General features: G+C 37.6%; 1 protein-coding gene across 2 annotated transcripts in view; it reads left to right on the forward strand.

Annotated features, from left to right (window-relative positions):
* The window catches only part of UBE2R2 (ubiquitin conjugating enzyme E2 R2), a 110,857-nt gene that overhangs the window by 79,763 nt on the left and 9,370 nt on the right, over positions 1-21,724 (forward strand). For both annotated transcript variants that reach the window (XM_046664391.1, XM_046664392.1), the window contains exon 3: positions 10,922-11,019. In XM_046664391.1, coding sequence (XP_046520347.1) covers positions 10,922-11,019 — 98 coding nt within the window. The remainder of the gene's footprint in view (positions 1-10,921; positions 11,020-21,724) is intronic.

Genomic DNA, 21,724 nt, shown 5'->3' on the forward strand with positions numbered 1-21,724 from the left:
TGAAGCTGAGACATCAGCCCTAAAGGATCTTTTCGAATACCATGTCCACTCAAAGGAAAAAAAAATAAACAAGTGGGACTTCATCAGACTAAAGAGCTTCTGGAAGGCAAAGGAAACCAGGATCAAAATGAAAAAACAACCCACCAACTGGGAGAAAATATTTGCAAATCATATATCTGACGAAGAGTTAATTTCCATAAAATATAAAGAACTCAAACAACTGAACTACAAAAAAACAAACAGCCCAATCAAAAAATGGGCAGAGGATATGAACAGTTTTCCGAAGAAGATATACAGATGGCCAATAGGTATGTGAATAGATACTCAACATCACTAATCATCAGGGAAATGCAAATCAAAACTACACTTAGATATTATCACCTTACGCCCATTAGAATGGCTATAATCACCAAGACAAAAAATAGCAAATCTTGGAGAGGTTGTGGAGAAAAGGACACACTCATACACTGCTGGTAGGAATGCAAACTGCTGCTGCAGCCGCTATGGAAAACAGTATGGAGATTTGTTCTCAAAGAATTAAGAATAGAAATACCATATGATCCAGCCATCCCATTACTGAGTATTTATCCAAAGAGCTTGAAATCAACAATACAAAGAGACTTATGCACGCCTGTGTTCATTGCAGCATTATTCACAATAGCCAAGAAGTGGAAGCAACCCAAGTGTCCATCAACCGATGATTGGATAAAGAAGATATAGTATATATCTACAATAGAATACTACTCAGCCATAAAAAAAGACAAAATCATCCCATTCACAATCACATGGATGGATCTTGAGGGTATTATGTTAAGTGAAATAAGCCAAAGACAAACACCCTATGATTTCACTTACTTGTGGAATTTAAACTTACAAAGAGAACAGTTTAGTGGTTACCACGGGGTAGGGGGGTGGGAGGTGGTCACAAGAGGTAAAGGGGCATACTTAGATGGTGTCTGACAAAAAATAATGTGCAACTGAAATTTCACAATGTTCCAAACTATTATGACCACACACACACACACACAAAATTTAAAAAAAAAACAGGAGAAGGATTCAAAACTCTGAAGGAAGAAAATGAAGCTAGATAAACTCCCCTTTCCACTGTTTTGTTTTGTTTTTTTTTTTTACCACTTAGGTAGGCTATTTTGTTTTGTCTCTTAAGATTTAGCATTGGATCATTATTTTTTAAAATATTTTTCACATTCATAATAAAATTTTCAACTATAAAATAAGGCATGCGTATCTTATAAATATGCACTTGTTTTCCATGCCATAAATATTTTGTTTCTCAAGAAGTGGTAAGTCATAGTTAGGAATTAAATTTGATGTGTCAAAAGGGTCATAAGAGACTCTTCTCACATCAGTTATTTACCTTTGTTACACTCTGGAAATGGTATTAAAATTGAACTTTTTGAGAGCCCATGTTAGTATTTGTTATTCTAGAGATTGGGGCTCATGGTTCTTGGCCAAAGGGATATTCTTGGGAGTTGCTCTCTATTCACCCACCAATGTTATGGTAGAAACACAGTGGACGTCGAAGTCAGATTGCTCTAGTCACCAAAATGTTTACTGCAGAGTCATTTATAATAGAATTAGTGATGGTGGGGTGGGTGGGAACAATGTCAGCAACAACAAAACAAAAATACAAAAGCAAAAGCTTAGTCAAATGCCAAAAGATGGGAATTGGTGAAAGAGTTTTTATATTAACCTCATGAGCATTAACAATAAATATTATGAAGACTGTTACTGGTAGAAGATAGTTTATTGTGTCAAGTTTTAAAAATCGCAAGAGCTTTGGTTACAGTTTTGTTAAATACATCCATGTTAAATACATTATTCCAGCCCCAAATTTTATATGAGTGAATTTAATTATATTAACACTTCCTTTGTCTTTGCCATGTTTGTGAAATTTATAAATATCAGAGGGAAACCTGAAGAACTACAGAAATTTAATATGAACTTGTCATCAATGATTGTACTGCACAGTCTACTCCTTTCTACCTCATATGTTGTGTGAGCTTAAAAATAGTTTCCTGGTTATATGTTTCTGCATGCTCAGAAGTAGACAACCAACCAACCCCATTTGCTCCACAAACCATGTATTAAAATGAAGTTTTCATGCACACTCTCTTCACTGCAAACTTCACAGCTGTGGCAGTTCAAAATCTCACTGTTCTTTAGTATTTATTTTAAAATTTTTTGTTAGAATAATTTTTAGAGTAGTTTTAGGTTCACCACAAAATTGAGTGGAAAATATACAAAAGTATTTAATATTTGTTGATCCTTTAAATACTAGTGAGTTGTATAACAGTATGGAGCTTTATTAAAAAAACAATAAAGACTGATGTTTTTTGAAGGAGTATACAAATCATTTTTCCTGTATTGTGCTCTTAGATAAATGTTACCAATGTAGTCATGAAATAAAGGTTACAGTAAGATGGTGTATTTTAGGCTACTTGGTAGCTGATATGAAAATATTTTGTTATTTCACTTAAGGTACTAGTTCTGAAATTATTCTTGATTGTAGACCCAGATGATTCTCAAAACATTATGCTAATCTTTATAGCCACCAACATTGTAAGGATGTAACCATTTGGCTACTATTCCACTATCATTAGGGCATGGTATTTTTAAATGTTACTGTTTTAATAATGATTAAAAATAGCCTCTACTGTTTTAATATGCTTTTCCCAAGACATGTTGTCTTAGCTTGGGCCGCCATAACAAAATACCATAGATGGGCTGGCTTAAACAACAGAAATTGATTTTCTCACAGTTTAGGAAGCTAGAAGTCCAAGATCAAGGTGCCAGCATGATTGTTATCTGGTAAAGACTCTCTTCCTGGTTTATCTCTGTGTCCTTATGTGGTTTGAGGAAAGAGAGCTAGCTAGCTCTGGTGTCTCTCTAAAGGTTTTTACCAAGTCTGTAGAGGCATTGCTTTTCGGGATAATAAAATTTAGGCTATGTAAGTGGTGAGTGGGCCTAATTACACATAGTTTATGATCTTTGTAATTATTTAGGTGCATGATACGCCATTAGGAGTAAAATGGATGAGACCCATAATCAACTTTTCAAAAACTGAAAGAACTGGATGTATCAAGAGATCCTTTACAATAAAGCCGTAATTATAAATTACATTTTAATATTACTCAGAAAAAGACCAGGTAAAAGCAGATACTGTATTAGCTAGGGTTCTTCAGAGAAACAGAACCAGTAGGGATATATACAGATACATATAATAGAAGATATATTATAGGAATTGGCTCACATGGTTATGAAGTCTGAGAAATCCCACAGTCTGCCCTCTGCAAGCTGTAGAACCAGGAAAGCAAAGAGTAAAATTCAGTCTAAATCCAAAGGCTTGAGAGCCAGGGAGCTGCTTGAGTCCAAGGCCAAGAACCAGGAGTTCCGATGTCCCAGCTCAAGAAGAGAGAGAGAAATTGTCCTTCTGCCTTTTTTGTTCTATTCAGGCCCTCAAGAGCCTAGATGATGTCTGCTATATTGGCAGGAGCCAATCTTCTTAGTCTACTGATTCAAATACTAATCTCTTCCAGAAACACTCTCACAGACACCCTGAAATAATGTTTCACAGATACCTGAGCATCCATTAGCCCAGTCAAGTTGACACACAAAATTAACCATCACAAAAAACTATCTTTTTCTAACATTCCTCCCTTGCCATTCATATTATGATCTTTTTATATTCTAGGTACATCATTATGTTCATAGGGGGTGTAATTTGACTGGAAGTACATTTGAGTCCTTGAAATAGCCGGATGTTTTTAAGAACTTCTTCCCTTCTTATTTGATAACAGTAAAATTATTTTTAGATGATAAAACAAATGGTAGCTCAGCTGGTTCTGCTTCACCTCCTTTGATGATTTAACATACATTTCTTTCTCTGATTAAATTATTGTTATTCTTTTCTCTGTTTAGTGGAATTATCTTACAGAGCTGCTGTGGTATTTCTGTGATTCTCTGAGAATTTATTTTAATGGTCATTTCACCCAGGAATCAAGTAATGAACCAAAGAAATCCCATTAGAACTGATTACAAAAGTTGTAATATTGCATTCTCTGTTGATCTTTCAAGACTGATGATCTTTCAAACTGCTTAAGTTCATTATTATTAAACTCATTTCATACAAATTTTAAGTATAAAATGTAAAAATTCTATAACATTTGGAGTAGTTTTTATTAAAATGCTTTGATTTCAATGTCTGGGTGTTATAAACATACTAAAAATATTAAATTTAAACCCACTTGTTTACAAAAATTATTTTGAAATAATTTTAGACTTGAGTTTCAAAAATAGTACAGAAAGTTCACATATACCTTTTACTCAATTTCCTCTAATGTTAATCTTATACAACTGTGTACATTTATCAAAACTTTGGTACGATACTATTAAGTAAACTGCAGATTTTTATTTGGAATAAAGTGTGGATTGGGGAATTTAAAACATTACTTGTCCTTAGCTGCTCTCTATTCCTTTAGTTGAGACAAACTCTGTTTCCGTATTGTGTTATTAAATAACCAGAAGCAACATGCTTGAACTCTATGATCTTAATTAATTCACATAAAGGTGCTGAATGCTGTTAAGATTTTGTTATATTATCTGTATTTATTATGTTAATTTTTAAATGCATTTGGTAAACATTTAAAATTTACATAATTTTACTCAGTGGCCTTTAAGAAGGGACCTGAACAAAACGTTTCTGTTTTAATTCATTGAAAGATTCTGCAAATGAATATGAGTGCCTTCTTATCAGCTAATCAGAAATGTCTAACCTCATTTTTTTTGTTGCTTTAGCTACTGGGATAAATTGACATAACTTCTCTTTGGTACCTGGTAAAATTGTATTTGTTTTCTTTTTTTTTTTTTTTTTGCTGGGAAAGAGTTGCCCTGAGCTAACATCGGATGCCAATATTCCTCCTCCCTAAAGCTCCAGTACATAGTTGCACATTCTAGTTATAAGTCCTTGTAATTCTTCTATGTGAGCTGCCACCACAGCATAGCTACTGACAGATGAGTGGTGTGGTTCTGCACCCAGGAACCAAACCTGGCCGCCAAAGTGGAGCGCACAGAGCTTTAACCACTAGGCCAACAGGGCTTGTTCTATATTTGTTTTCTTTCAATTGTTTTTATCATTAAAACATCATCATCAATTGACTGCTAAAATATTCTATATTTCTAAAACATTAGAGAAAAGTCTTGTAGAATGTTCCTGTAGAACTGCCAAAATCTGTGTGTGAGTTTCATCTTGGTTTATATGAACCAAATGAATAAGAAAGTCAACAGAAACCGGAAGATTCTGACTCTGATTTGGTGTTGAAATTTTCCTAGCAAATCTGATTTAGTCATATACATTGTTAAAGGTTTGAACTCTGTTGTGCTTGTTTAGATTTAGATTTTGCTTTTTTCCTTAAAAAAATTTAAATTAGAGGGGCCAGCCCCATGGCGCAGCGGTTAAGTTTGCATGCTCTGCTTTGGCAGCCCGAGGTTCGCCAGTTCGGATCCTGGTTGCGGACCTACTCACTGCTTATTAAGCAGTGCTGTGGCAGGCATCCCACATATAAAGTAGAGGAAGATGGGTATGCATGTTATCTCAGGGCCAATCTTCCTCAGCAAAACAAAAAGAGGATTGGCTGCAGATGTTAGCTCACGGCTAATCTTCCTCAAAAAAAAAAGAAATGTTAAATTAAGGCACCAGGTTGCTATATGAGGATATATGTATCTTAAGAATTTAACTATAGGTACGTTAGCCACCATTTAGAACATGCTATTTAGGCCACCACGTTTTTCCTTTCTAGAGCTGGGCTCTGGTTTGTAGATCATTTGTGACAAGCGGCATTTTATGTATATTTATATAGTTATATTCATGGATTTGCAGACCTTTGGCATTCTCTCTGATTTTAAGGTATGGGGAAGAGACTTCTCTAGGCAATAATGTGCCTAAATTTGGCTGCATCTCAGAATCATGTGAAGTTGTTAAAAATAAAGAATACTGGTGATTCAGTTTAATTGGATTCGTATGGGGTGTAGGCCAGATAGCCTTCATTTTACATTTTAGAATTGCTTTTCTTGAGGCCTAGAACTTCCCCCAACTTTTTTTTCAATAATTTGTTGAGGTGTGAAATTCATGTACATAAAATTAACTTTAAAGTGGACACAATTCAGTGGCATTTAGTACATTCCCAGTGTTGTGCAACTACCACCTCTATTTGTAAAGCATTTCTTCCACTCTAGTGTAAAACACCTTACCCGTGAAGCAGTTTCTCCCCATTCCCATTCCCCCCTAGTCTCTGACAACCACCAGTCAATGTTCTGTGTTTACGTATTTATCTGTTCTGGATATTTCATATAAATAGAACCATACAATATGTGACCTTTTGTGTCTGGCTTTCACTGAGCATAATATTTTGGAGATTCATCCGTGTTGTAGTATGTATCACTACTTCATTCCTCTTTATGGCCAAGTCACATTCCATCATTTGGATAGATCACAGTTTGTTTATCCATTCATCTATTGATGGACATTGGTCTGTACCCACCTTTTGAATATGTGAACAGTGCTGCTGTGACCATGTGTATTCATATACTTTACTTGTTTAAGTACCTTTTTTGGTTCTTTTGGTTACATACCTAGGAGTCAAATGGTAATTCTGTTTTACTTTTTGAGGAACTCCCAAATTTCTACAGCAGATGAATGATTTCACATTCCCACTAGCAATGTACGAGGGTTCCAGTTCCTCCATATCCTCCCTCACTCACACTTGTTATTTTCCCTTTTTGTGTTTGTTTTTATTATAGCCAGTCTAAGGGGATGTGAAGTGATATTTCATTGTCATTTTGATTTACATTTCCCTAATGACTAATGATGTTGAACATCTGTTTATGTGTTAATTGGCCATTTATGTAGTATCTTCTTTGGAGAAATGTCTGTTCAAGTCCTTGGCCCATTTTTTAATTGACTGCTTTGTCTTTTTGTCTTTGAGTCGTAGGATTTCCTTATATGTTATGGATATTAAACCCTTATCAGATGTATGACTTGCATATATTTCCTCCCATCTGTATAGGTTGTTTTTTTCATTTTCTTGATAATGTCCTTTACGCAAAAGCTTTTCGTTTTGATGAAATGTAGTTTATCTTTTTTTTTTTTTACTCATTGGTCATGCTTTTGGTGTCGTATCTAAGAATCCACTGCCAAATTCAAGGTCATGAAGATTTACCCTTAGGTGTGTGTGTGTTTTTTAAGAGTTTTATGATTTTAGCTCTCAGATATTTGTTCTATTTTGAGTTAATTTATATATGGTGTGAGTCAGGAGTCCAACTTCATTCTTTTCTTTTTGGAAGTCCAGTTGTCCCAGCATCATTTGTTGAAGACTGTTCTTTTCCCATTGATTGGACTTAGCATCCTTGTCAAAAATCAATTGGCCTTTCACAAGATTGTAAACTATCATAAACTCAATAAAAATTAACTTAAAAAAAATCAATTGGCCATGGATGTATGGGTTTATTTATGAACTTTCGATTCTGTTCCATTGGTCTATATGTCTATCATTATGCCAGTCCTAAATTGTCTTGTTAACTCTGGCATTATATAGTAAGTTTTGAAATCAGGAAGTGTGAGTCCTCCAATTTTATTCTTCTTTTTCAAGATTGCTTGGCTATGTGGGTTCCTTAAATTTCCATATAAATTTTGGCATCAGTTTGTCAATTTCTGCAAAAAGAAAAGCTGGATTTTGATTGAGATTGAACTGAATCTGTAGATCAAGTTGGGGAATATTGCCATCTTAACACTGTCTTCTTGCCCGTGAACACAGGATATTTTTCTGTTTATTTAGGTCATCTTTAATTTCTTTGAGCAACGTTGTGTAGCTTTCTGTGTATAAGTCTTTCACCTCCTTGGTTAGATTTATTCCTAGGTGTTTTACTCTTTTAATGCCATTGTAAATGGAATTGTTTTCTTTTTTTTTTTTTTAAGATTTTATTTTTCCTTCTTCTCCCCAAAGCCCCCCAGTACATAGTTGCATATTTTTAGTTGTGTCTCCTTCTAGTTGTGGCATGTGGGATGCCACCCCAGCATGGCTTGATGAGTGGTGCCACATCCGCACCCAGGATCCAAACCAGCAAAACCGTGAGCTGCCGAAGCAGAGCGTGCGAACTTAACCACTTGGTCACGGGGCTGGCCCCTGGAATTGTTTTCTTAATATCCTTTTTAGATTATTCATTGCTGGTGTATAGAAATAAAATAGATTTTTGAGGGGCTGGGCCTGTGGCTCAGTAGTTAAGTTCACATGCTCCACTTCGGTGGCCCAGGTTTCGCCGGTTTGGATCCTGGGCGCAGACTTAGCACCACTCATCAAGCCATGCTGAGGTGGCATCCTACATAGCATGGCCAGAAGAACCTACAACCAGAATATAAAACTATGCACTGGGGAGCTGTGGGGAGAAGAAATTAAAAAAAAAGATTGGCAACAGATGTTAGCTCAGCTGCCAATCTTTTAAAAAAAAACCAGATTTTTGAGCGCTGATCCTGTATCTGGCAACTTTGCTCAATTTATTAGCTTTAGTAGCTTTCTTCTGAATTCTTTGGAATTTTCTTTGTCATTTGCGAATGGAGATAGTTTTACTTCTTCCTTTCTGATTTGTATGCCTTTTGTTTCTTTTTCGTGTCTAACAGCTCTGCCTGAAGCTTCCAGGTCAGATAGCAGGTCAATAGCAGGTCAAAGTGGGTTTCCTTGCTTTGTTCCTAATCGTAGGGAGGAAACCTTTCACCATTGAGTATGATGTTAGCTGTGGAGTTTTTGTTGTTGTTGTTGTTTGGGGGAAGCCTGGCCCTGAGCTCACATCCATGCTCATCTTCCTCTGCTTTATATGTGGGACACCTACCACAGCATGGCTTGACATGTGGTGCATAGGTCCGCACCCAGGATCTGAACCAGCGAACCTCGGGCTGCTGAAGTGGAACATGCGAACTTCATCGCTGTACCACTGGCTCGGCCCCAGCTGTGGGTTTTTCATAAATGCCCTTTATCATATTAAGATAGTTCCTTTCTATTTATGGTTTCAGAGTGTGTTTATCATGAAAAAGAATTGGGTTTTGTCAAATCCTTTGTATCAGTTGAGATGCCCATCTTTTAAAATGTCCTTCTAAGTACAAATCTGTTTGTTATTCTACTATTCAGAAGTGTTATTTATACACATACTAAACTCTAAACAAAGTAACATACTCCTCTGGCTCAATTCTTGTGCTGTTTTTCGTTCCAACTGGGTTCTTTGCTATTTTGGTAGGTGGAATAATGGTCCCTCAGAGGTGTCTTCATCCTAATACCTGGAACCTGTGATAGGTTAGGTTACATGTTAAAGAGGAATTAAGGTAGCTAATCAGCTGACCTTAAAATAAGATTATCCTGGATTACCCGGGTGGGCCAGTGTAATCACCAGGGTCCTTTAAAGTGGGAGAGGTAGGCAGAACATGAGAGTGAGAGGAGATGTGACTTTGGAAGAAAGGCCCAGAGAAATGCAAGATTGCTTGCTTTGAGGACTAGAGGAAGGGGGCCAAGAGCACAGGAATGTGGGTGGTCTATAGAAGCCAGAAAAGGCAAGGAAAGGGATTCTGTCTGAGAGCTTCCAGGAAGGAATGCATTGCTGCCAACACATTTGCTTTAGCCCTCTGAGAGCAGTGTCAGACTTTGACCTACAAAACTGTAAAATAATAAATTTGTGTTATTTTAAGCCATTAAGTTTGTGGTATTTTGTTACAGTGGCAATAGAAAACAAATAGAACTACCTGAGCATATTTTTTTCCTACCATTTATGATATTGGTTTATTTCTCCAGGCAAACTCATGTCTAAATTTCCCTTGGGTTGTTAAAATTGTACTCATTATTCAAGGTGCATCTCAAAGCTTCGTCAACCACACCAGTTCCCAGGTATCCTCTGTCCCAGTGTACTTAGCTTTTTCTCCTTTCTGTCATGCTTTTTTACCTTCCTCATAGCATCTAACAATAATACAGTTTTAGAATATAGTATTTGGTATTGATTTTATTAAAATTTTATTTTTCCTTTTAAAAATGTTTTATTATCTTGATATAGTTGTGTATTTGTGTGTAAGTCTAAATTTGGGTTGTATGTGTAAGATTATTGCACTTTATATAGTTAGACCTCTAATTTTTTAAAAATTTGAATCTTATCTTTCATTTTAGACCAAAAGATAGGCAACTATATCCCACTCAGTCTTGTCTTTTCTATTGAATAGCAGTCTGTATTGCATGTGGAAGGCAATCCATATGGGTTCCACTTAAACTAAATATACTTGTGGATTAGGTCCTATAATTTAAATTTATGAAGCAAAATATCATAACCATAGTGGTGACTGCTTCTGTCCATATACTGAGGGAGTTATAATTGAGTTGTTACAAGGCATAGTTTCAGTTTATGTAAACTATAGTTATTCAAACCGGTGATTGATATTAAAGGTGATTGTAGCATCTCTCTAGGCAGATTTTAAGTGAGGTCAAGTTTTTGTTTGTTTCTTTTTATGTATTTTAGGTATAGATGTGTCTGAAAATAAGGAGTTATTTAGTTGCTTCTCAAGACTGTCTTGAATCTTGACTTAACCATGTTTGTCTATTTCTATTTGTAAAGGATTTTTTTAAAGATGATGCTACAGACATACTCTTTCTTTTTTAACTAAGAAATGTGTCTTGGAGATGGTTCAAAATTTTGTAATACAGAAGATGTTTAATTCTTTTTAAAAGTTGATTCCAAACATGAAAAAGCAGAATTGTTTTCTCCCCTAAGGATAAGAAGACAAGTTTTATAAGAATGAAAGGAACTTTAGGAGAAGTGATGTCCCTTTTTTACATCATATTTGTGAGTATTTACTGAGTGGGATCCTTGTGTTTCGTAGAATGGAGACGTATGCATTTCGATTCTTCATCCGCCTGTAGATGACCCACAGAGTGGAGAGCTGCCCTCGGAAAGGTGGAATCCTACTCAGAATGTCAGGTAAGGGTTTACATAAGGAATAATCTGGTTTTTAGGTGGTCCTTAAGATGAGGTATTATCTTTTAACACGTACAAAAAGAATCCTGTATTTGATTGTTTTCTCTTCTGCTAGAGCTTTAAGTAGCATGTATGCATTATTTTCAAGGGTTTTATTAACGGAGCAGTAGTGCATATGTTACTCATATTTTTGTGTTCACCTTGGAAGAATTTTCTAGTCTGAATTCTTCCTCTCACATTAAGTTCCGTCCTGCTTCTTTGGATCTCATGACTTCCATGTTTGGGTTGGTTGCTTCCTTACTCTAGGATTCTTACACTTTTTGCATAAAAGTGTGAGTCTTTATAAACTCAAAGTTGCCTTTACATACTACAGTTACAACAGCTTTCAATATCTGTTGTTTTTTTGTCTTATATGTATGTGGATGTTTCCTAAGATTTGAAGGCTTGTATATTCCTTGTGATTATTCATCTGTTGATTGATCTGTCTAGATAGATGGATAGTCATGTATTTGTTTAGAATAGAAGTCTATGTGTGGGCATTGGTCACAGAACCCTTAAAAGAATTTTGAAAAACTATATACATTGTTACATTTTTGGTTTTTTGGGGTTTTTGGTGAGGAAGATTGGCCCTGAGCTAATATCCATTGCCAATCTTCTTCTTTGTGCTTGAGGAAGATTGGCCCGGAGCTCTCATCTTTGCCACTCTTCCTCAGTTTTATATGTGGGACACCGCCACAGCATGACTTGATGAGTGGTGTGTAGGTCCACCCCAGGATCTGAACCTGCGAACCCTGGGCCCCCACAGTGGAGCACACAAAGTTAACCACTGTGCTACCAGGCCAACCCCTGTTGCATGTTTTTTAAGTGCAATTTTGGGGGGGGGGGGGCGGTGAAGATTAGCCCTGAGTTAACATCTGCCACCAATCCTCCTCTTTTTGCTGAGGAAGACTGGCCCTGAGCTAACATCCATGCCCATCTTCCTCTACTTTATATGTGGGATGCCTACCACAGCATAGTGTGCCAAGTCGTGCCATGTCCACACCCAAGATCCGAACCGGTGAACCCCAGGCTGCCTAAGCAGAATGTGCAAACTTAACTGCTACACCACTGGGCTGGCCCCTAATTGCAATTTTTTGCATCACAAATTTAAATAGTTAAAAATACGTTTTTTCTCCTTACATTCAAATTTCCATTTCACTACCCCTACTGAGTTTTATCCTAGTACTTGAAACTTTTATGTTCAATAGCCTTATATTATTTATCCTATAATATTTTTCTGCAACAAATCTGCATATGTTTGTAATTGCTTTTTACAGTAAGGCTCTAGTTAAACTTATTTTTATATTGAGTTATTTTATTAATATAAGTTGATTAAAAGCAATACAAATATGTTACACTTTTGATATACTTTTGCCTTTTATATTTAATAATTATTAGAAATGCATTGTTAATCAGATAGACAGTTGTTTATGGTTAGTTCATATATCCCTGGATAATAATTACATTGCTAGAATGGGGCAAAATACAGCTTTAATTTTATATACATATGTGTATGAGTAATATACATTTTATTTAAACTAATGTATATTAGTCACTGTGTGTATATATCTGTATACATGCATATATGTACATGTGTATACACACACACACGGACTAAGGACTAATATATATATATTAGATGTAATGATTAAGAAATCTTACTTATATATGATAATGGAATAAAATTTGTAGGGCTGTGAAACTAACATCCTTTTAATTCCTTCTGAATTATTTGACAAAAATCATGTAGCAATCTGTTGTCAGTCTTTAAAAAAAAGTTTTGGGGCCGTCCCAGTGGCGTGGTGGTTAAGTTCGCACGCTCCACTTCAGCGGACCAGGGTTTCACCAGTTCGGGTCCTCCGTGCAGATGTGGCACTGCTCATCAGGCCATGCTGAGGCGGCATCCCACATGCCACAACTAGAGGGGCCGACAACTAAAAAAAATATACAGCTATGTACTGAGGTGATTTGGGGAGAAGAAGGAAAAACAAAAGAAGAAGATTGGCAGCAGATGTTAGCTCAGGTGCCAGTTTTTTAAAATAAATAAATAAAAATAGGGGCCGGCCTGGTGGTGCAGCGGTTAAATTCTCACGTTCCACTTCTCTGCGGCCCGGGGTTTGCCGGTTCGGATCCCATGTGTGGACATGGCACCGCTTGGCACGCCATGCTGTGGTAGGCATCCCACATATAAAGTAGAGGAAGATGGGCATGGATGTTAGCTCAGGGCCAGTCTTCCTCAGCAAAAAGAGGAGGACTGGCAGTAGTTAGCTCAGGGCTAATCTTCCTCAAAAAAATAAAATTAAATTAAAAAACCGTGCTGTGACGGCGTCCCATATACAAAATAGAGGAGGATTGGCATGGATTAAAACGCTCAGGGACAATCTTTCTCAAGCAAAAAGTGGAAGACTGGCAATGGATGTTAACCCAGGACCAATCTTCTTCACTGAAAAGAAAAAGTTTTATTGAGATATAATTCCCATACTATATAATTCTCCCATTTTAAGCGTACAATTCACTGTTTTTCAATATACTCACAGAGTTCTATACTCATCACTACAATCAATTTTAGAACATTTTCATCACCCCTGAAGATATTCATACCTATTAGCATTTGTACTCCATTACCCCTCAACCCTGAACCCCACTACCATAGCCACAGCCCTCGGAAACCATCAGTCTACTTTCTGTCTCTATGGATTTACCTATTCTGGACGTTTGATATGAATGGAATCCTACAACATGTAGTATTTTGTGACTGGCTTCTTTAACTTAGCATGATATTTTCAAGGTTCATTCTCATCATGGCATCTATCAGTACTTCATTCCTTTTTATGGCTGAATAATATTCCATTGAATGCTAATTCATCAGTTAGTGGACATTTGGGTTGTTTCAACTTTACGGCTATTATGAATAATGCTGCTATGAGCATTGTGTACAAGTTTTTACATGTTAATATGTTTTCATTTCCTTGGATTTATACCTGAGAGTGGAATTGCTGGGTCATATGGTAAATCAATGTTTCATTTTTTGAGGAACTGCCAGACCATTTTCGAACATGGCTGCACTAAATAGTACATTCCCACCAGCAGTGTGTGACGATTCCAGTTTCTTCAGATCTTTGTTAACACTTGTTATCTGTGTTTTTTATCATAGCCATCCTAGAAGGTGGAAGTGATATCTCATAACTTTTACAAGTTTCGAACAATTTTAGAAGTTCAGAAAGATTGTGCACAAAGTACAAGTAGTTCCCATATGTCCCACACCTGCCAGTTTGCTTTATTATTAACTAATGTTAGTATGGCTCATTTATTACAATTAGTGAGCCAATATTATTAAATTATTATTAACTAAAGTCCGTGCTCTTTCACCTTTCCTTAGTTTTTACCTGCTGTCGTTTTTCTGCTCCAGGATCCCACACATGATACTACGTTATATTTAATAGGCATGTACTCTTAGGCAACTGTGACAGTTACTTAGACTTTCTTTGTTTTTGATGACCTTGACAATTTTGAGGAGTACTCATCAGGTATTTTGTAGAATGTCCCCCCAATTGAGAATGTTGTGATTTTTAGACTTGGGTTATCCTTATTGGGGAGGAAGACAGTGGAGGTAAAGTACGTTTTCATTACTTCATACTCACAGGGACGTGCCATCAACATGATTTATCACTGTTGATGTTAACATTCATCGTCTGGCTGAGACTCTGTTTTTAGGATTTCTCTGCTTACTGTAAAGTTACTCTTTTCCCCCTTTCCATTCTGTACTGTTTGGAAGAAAGGAAGTCATACGTGCAGCCCATGCCTAAGGAGGGGGCCGGGATATCTGTATAAATTATTTCAAATTCTTCTGCACAGGAGGTTGATCTGTTCTCCCCCCATTTAATTATTTATTGAATCATTTTGTTAATCGTTTTTATTTTTATTTTTTATTGAGTTAATGATAGGTTACAATCTTGTGAAATTTCATTTGTACATTATTGTCTGTCAGTCATGTTGTAGGTGCACCCCTTCACCCTTTGTGCCCACCTCTCCTACCCCCCCCCCTTTCCCCTGATAGCCACTAATCTGTTCTCTTTGTCCACATGTTTAAATTCCTCATATGAGTGGAGTCATACAGAGATTGTCCTTCTCTGTCTGGCTTATTTCACTTAACATAATTCCCTCAAGGTCCATCCATGTTGTTGCAAATGGGACGATGTTGTTCTTTTTTATGGCTGAGTTGTATTCCATGTATATATATATATATACACACATGCCACATCTTCTTTGTCCAGTCATCTGTTGATGGGCACTTAGGTTGCTTCCACATCTTGGCTATTGTAAATAATGCTGCAGTGAACATTGGGGTGCATGGGACTTTTGGAATTGCTGACTTCAAGCTCTTTGGATAGATACCCAGTAGTGGGATAGCTGGATCGTATGGTAGTTCTATTTTTAATTTTTTGAGGAATCTCCATACTGTTTTCCATAGTGGCTGCACCAGTTTGCGTTCCCACCAACAGTGTATGAGGGTTCCTTTTCCTCCACAATCTCTCCAACATTTGTTACTATTTGTTTTAGTTATTTTTCTCATTCTAATGGGTGCAAGGTGCTATCTTAGTGTAGTTTTGATTTGCATTTCCCTGATGCACAGTGATGATGAGCATCTTTTCATGTGCCTATTGGCCCTCCGTATATCTTCTTTGGAGAAATGTCTGTTAATGTCTCCTGCCCATTTTTCTATCGGGTTGTTTGATTTTTTTGTTGTTGAGTTGCAAGAGTTCTTTATATATTATGGATATTAAGCCTTTGTCAGATGTATTACTTGCAAATATTTTTTCCCAGTTACCGGGTTTTTTGTTTCAATCCTGTTTTCATTTGCCTTGAAGAAGCTCTTTAGTCTGATGAAGTCCCATTTGTTTATTCTTTCTGTTGTTTCCCTTGTCTGAGAAGACATAGTGTCCGAAAAGATCCTTTTAATACTGATGTCAAAGAGTGTACTGCCTACATTTTCTTCTAGACGCCTTATGGTTTCAGGTCTCAGCTTTAGGTCTTTGATCCATTTTGAGTTTATTTTGGTGAATGGTGAAAAAGAATGGTCAATTTTCATTCTTTTACATGTGGCTTTCCAGTTTTCCCAGCACCATTTGTTGAAAAGACGTTCTTTTCTCCATTGTATTCCCTCAGCTCCTTTGTCGAAGATTAGCTGTCCATAGATGTGTGGTTTTATTTCTGGGCTTTCAATTCTGTTCCATTGATCTGTGCACCTGTTTTTGTACCAGTACCATGCTGTTTTCATTACTGTAGCTTTGTAGTATGTTTTGAGGTCAGGGATGGTGATTCCTCCAGCTGTGTTCTTTTTTCTCAGGATTGCTGTAGCAGTTTGGGGTCTTTTGTTGCCCCATATGAATTTTAGGATTCTTTGTTCTATTTCTGTAAAGAATGTCATTGGGATTCTGATTGGGATGGCGTTGAATCTATAGATTGCTTTACGTAGAACGGACATTTTAACTATGTTTATTCTTCCAATCCATGTATATGGAATGTCTTTCCATCTCTTTATGTCATCATCCATTTCTTTCAGAAAAGTCTTGTAATTTTCGTTGTATAGGTCTTTCACTTCCTTAGTTAAATTCACCCCGAGGTATTTTATTCTTGTTGCAGTTGTGAATGGTATTGTGTTCTTGAGTTCTTTTTCTGTTAGTTCATTATTAGAGTATAGAAATGCTACTGATTTATGTAAATTGATTTTATACCCTGCAACTTTGCTGTAGTTGTTGATTACTTCTGAAAGTTTTCCAATGGGTTCTTTGGGGGTTTCTATATATAAGATCATGTCGTCTGCAAGCAGTGAGAGTTTCACTTCTTCCCTCCCTATTTGGATTCCTTTTATTCCTTTTTCTTGCCTGATTGCTCTGGCCAGGACCTCCAGTACTATGTTAAATAAGAGTGGTGATAGAGGGCATCCTTGTCTCGTTCCTGTTTTCAGGGGGATGGCGTTCAGTTTTTGCCCATTGAGTATGATGTTGGCTGTGGGTTTGTCATATATGGGCTTTATTCTGTTGAGGTAGTTCCCTTCTATGCCCATTTTGTTCAGAGTTTTTATCATAAATGGCTGTTGGATCTTGTCAAATGCTTTCTCTGCATCTATTGAGATGATCATGTGGTTTTTATTCCTTAGTTTGTTGATGTGGTGTATCACGTTGATTGATTTGCGGATGTTGAACCATCCCTGTGTCCCTGGTATGAATCCCACTTGATCATGATGTATGATCCTTTTGATGAATTGCTGAATTCGAGTTGCCAAAATTTTGTTAAGAATTTTTGCATCTATGTTCATCAGTGATATTGGCCTGTAGTTCTCCTTTTTCGAGCTGTCCTTGTCAGGTTTTGATATCATCGTGATGTTGGCCTTGTAGAATATGTTAGGAAGTGTTCCATCCTCCCTAATTTTTTGGAATAGCTTGAAAGGATAGGTATTAAATCCTCTCTGAGAGCGTCAATTGACCGTTGATTACACTAGTTACTCATTCCTTTAGGTGCCTTGTTCATTCCAGTATACCTAAAAAGGCTTGAGAAAATAGATCTATTTTGAATTTCAACACATCTTGCCAGTATGTTTTTTAAAATCAGGATAAACGTGATTCCTTTTTTATTCACATAAATGTGTTGATATACCTCACCTTGACAATCGTCATACCTCTGAATTCTAGTTCTCAGATAGATAGATCAGGCCTAGGGCCTCGCCATAAGTGTATTGTGCCTATGAAATAAGGAAACACCACATATTCCCTGTACTTTATGCTTGCTTTAATGGACCTCTCCCTCGGGGGTGGTGCATTTCTTAACAATAATCAGAGAGGAGATTAGCGAGTTCATTTTAAGGAAAATACAATTCCAGCAGCCTCAATCTATACGTATTTGAATTTTTTATACTCCCCCACATACCAAAATGCTCTTTTTTTTTTTTAACATCACTCTATGCTTTTAACAAAATTATTTATGAGAAAGGAAAAGCAGTTGGCTCTGTTTGTAAATTTCTCTCTGTTTTTGTACCCCTGACATTTCGTCACCACTGGGCAGTGCACCATAGGAATACTTGGGATATGTGGGAGGTGTGTATGTATTTGTTTTATAAAGGGCAATTGTAAAAGGGAGGATAGAAAGGAGAACTGATATGATACTTCGTGTACTCCCAGGGGCATGTATATATTCGTTTTAAGACCACTGCTTTACACAAGATCTTTTATGATCATTAGCAAAATTGGTATATTTCTTCTTCTTCATCTGTCATATCCCTCACATCAAAGAACTGTCGCTGATTATTTGTACCTTTAACCTTACTTGTACCTGTTACTTGATTATTCAGTATCAAATGGTATACTGACACTTAGGTATAAAGGAAAGGATAGCAGCATCCTTCTTCTTCTTCTAACTTTTAAGAATTATTGTTTCTTTATTGTCAGGATTATAAGATTTATAATCTATACTGTTCTATAACACAGTCCCAGTTTTTAAATTTCTTCTTCCTCCTGTTAAAGGAATTCTCTGTTTGCTGTCCAGTATTTTACTTTCTTTGATCTGTTAATTGGCTGAAATTGTCCATTAGTAATTTTCTCCAGGAATTGATCCTAGGAACCACATTATATTCCCTGAGTTCTTACACATTCACAATGTTATGTGCTGGTGTGCATGGGTATGTGGATGGGTGTTTCGCCATTATACTTCAAATGACAGTTTGCGCATAAGGTTTCAAGATCATACTTTTTTTGTTTGAGGAAATTATGAGCATTACTCTGCTATGTTTATTGTTGCTGTGGAGAAGTTTGGCTACCCTGTTTCTAATCTGTTCCGCCCTACATAATTGTTTAAGAGGCTGACATGCTTTCAAAAGAAACACTTTATTTTATCAATATAATTAAAATGTATATTTAAGGTGCTAAATATTTGGGAAGAATTGTTGAAAAATTAGACCAAAATATGCAAGGTTGTCATTTTAGTATGACTTTGGTGCTTATTTTTCAGGGCCAGTAGTAATTCTAGACTAGAGGAAGTGGTAGCTCTAAGGTACTAGTGATTGCTGTTTTTGGAGGTTGATGTTGAATCAGATGCTTACCACATCCTCTTCCCCCTTTGAGAAAACAAGCCTCCCCTTTCTTTAGATACAAAGCCCCAAACAAGATTTTTATTATTGCATTCTCGTGCTGCCTGGATGGATAATCTATTGTCATTACCCATGGGAATTCAAGATTTTTCCCTTTACTTCTCCTCTGTAAGTACACACAGACTATTATTTGCCTTGTCCCTGCTTAAAATATTATGAACGTTTTTTAAGATAGGCCTGTTTCTCGTTTAATCCAGTCCTTTGGAGTCAGGGAACTCCTTTCATACTAATCTCTTATCTAAAAATACCTTTGGGGCCAGCCTGGCAACGGCAGCACAGCAGTTAAGTGCACACATTCCGCTTCAACGGTCTGGGGTTCGCCGGTTCGAATCCTGGGTGCAGACATGGCACTGCTTGGCAAGCCATGCTGCAGCAGGCATCCCACATATAAAATGGAGGAAGATGGGCACGGATGTCAGCTCAGAGACATCTTCCTCAGCAAAAAGAGGAGGATTGGCGGCAGATGTTAGCTCAGAGCTAATCTTCCTCAAAAAAATAAAATAAAATAAACAAAATAAAAATAAAAATACCTTTGGTGCACTGGCCCTGTGGCATAGTGGTTAAGTTCGTGCACTCTGCTTCGGCAGCCTGGCATTCACAGGTTTGGATCTCAGGTGCAGACCTACACACCGCTCATCAAGCCATGCTGTGGTGGCATCCCACATGAAAAATATAGGAAGATTGGCACAGATGTTAGCTCAGTGACAATCTTCCTCACCAAAAAAAAATAATAAATAAAAATACCTTTGACACTTTGGGTTGCAGCGTCATTTTTCTTCTCTTTGGGCCCTCAGGTCACCTGAGCCCCAATTTAGAAGGATTCCCTGGACTCCCCCTCAGGGGTTGCCTTCCCTGCTTTTATGCTGTTTTGTTTAGAGGCTTCACAACCAGAACTAGTTATCTTCAGATTGCCCCTTTGATCTTCCTACACGGCTCTAAAAGGATTTGCATTGGAAATCATTGGTTACCTTCTTGGACCTTTTTGTCTCTTAGCTCCATGTAATCACTGGATGTTCCTTCAATGTGTTGATCTTGGGGTGGGAGAGTGAATGGAGGGTTTTGGTGTTTGTGAATTTCTAGGGGGACGTAAAGTGTTTTGTATGTCTTGTGGAACCTCATCTGCCTGGAACACTTAGTAGTGCCCAGAACTCTGAAAAGTCAGGAAAGCACTACCTAGTAGTGGGTGTGGAATACGTGTTCCTTTCCTTTGTTTCTGTGTTATTTGTTGGGAGGCAAGGGGGTTCTCAAGCTAGTAAATTATACGTTATTTCTCACAGGTCATTAATGGCAATGAAATGTATCAAGAAGCAAGATACGAAGTGCCAGGGATTTTCCCTGATGTTCCTTTGCTGCTAACTTCTCTAAATTGTCCAACAGAGGGTTCTGAGCTCCATATCCAGTTGCTGAGTGGCTGTAGCAAGACAGTAGTAGAGGGAGATAGGGTTCAGCTCAGTCTGTTATGGGGTCTGGACTGCTACCTAGCAGTGTTACCTGAAACTGCTTCCATGTTCACACACGACCACCTGCACTAGTCCCCCATTCAGCCCCCCAGTGAACATATTCAGAAAATAAAGTTGTACATGGGAGGCTTTTGTAACCTGAAGAAGAGTGAGTCATTCCGGTTACCTGTAAGAGCTACGTCAGTTTGTATCACAAGACCTAGTGAGTAGTAAGAGTTAACCGAAAAGGAAAGAAGAAAAGGTACTACGCTCCAATTGTAGGGATCCAGAGTATCAGCCGCCAGCCAGCTAGTGTCCAGAAATGGCTCAGTAGTTTGCTTCTTCTTGGAGGAAGTCAGCATCCTTTCTGGAAGAAGAGAGCCGCAGTCCTACACCCGGATGCCCAGAATTAAGTTTAGGGAGGTGAGAGTTCCTTATGGAATTGGGTTAGTCAGCAGAGTCGAGTTGGAATGGTAGGAACGGCTGCCGCTGCCACGTGTCTGTGATTAGGAGTCCCACAGCACCCATGCTGCTGCTTCCTGAAGGAGGAAATAAAATGTGCCATAAGCCATGCTCTGTCCAGGACCAAGTGGGAGCTTTCAAGGGAGTCTCTCAGACCTTGCAGTAGAGTTCACAACTGCTTTCTCTGAGGCACCATCCCCAGAACTACTGCCATGCTTGCTGCAGGCTCTTGGACAGCAAAGTAGTCTTGCTGGGGATCTGCTTTCCTTTGAAAGTACATAGTGTTTTCTTTGCTACTGTGAAGATGCAGCATGGGACCAGATTTATGGACCCACTCCAGAGGCCACTACTTCATGTAGAAGGGTCTGTCGGGGATAAAGTAGAATGTTTTCTTGTCTAGTCTTCTCTACAGCCCACTGGATGGAAAGGCAGGGAGCTAGGAACTACCCCCAGCATTGAATAGCAGAGAGGCGGGGTCAGGGGAAATGGGATAGCCCTGCTGTTCTAGGGCTCCTCCCTAAAGCCCTCTTCTGGACGAGGATGAGCGTATTTATGTGCTCTCTTGATGTTTGCACGTTGCATCCCACTGCACTCAGCTTGCCTGTTTCATTCTGTGCAAATGATA

Source organism: Equus quagga, chromosome 6 (genome assembly GCF_021613505.1).
Source record: "Equus quagga isolate Etosha38 chromosome 6, UCLA_HA_Equagga_1.0, whole genome shotgun sequence".
In the NCBI taxonomy this organism is placed as follows: Eukaryota; Metazoa; Chordata; class Mammalia; order Perissodactyla; family Equidae; genus Equus; species Equus quagga.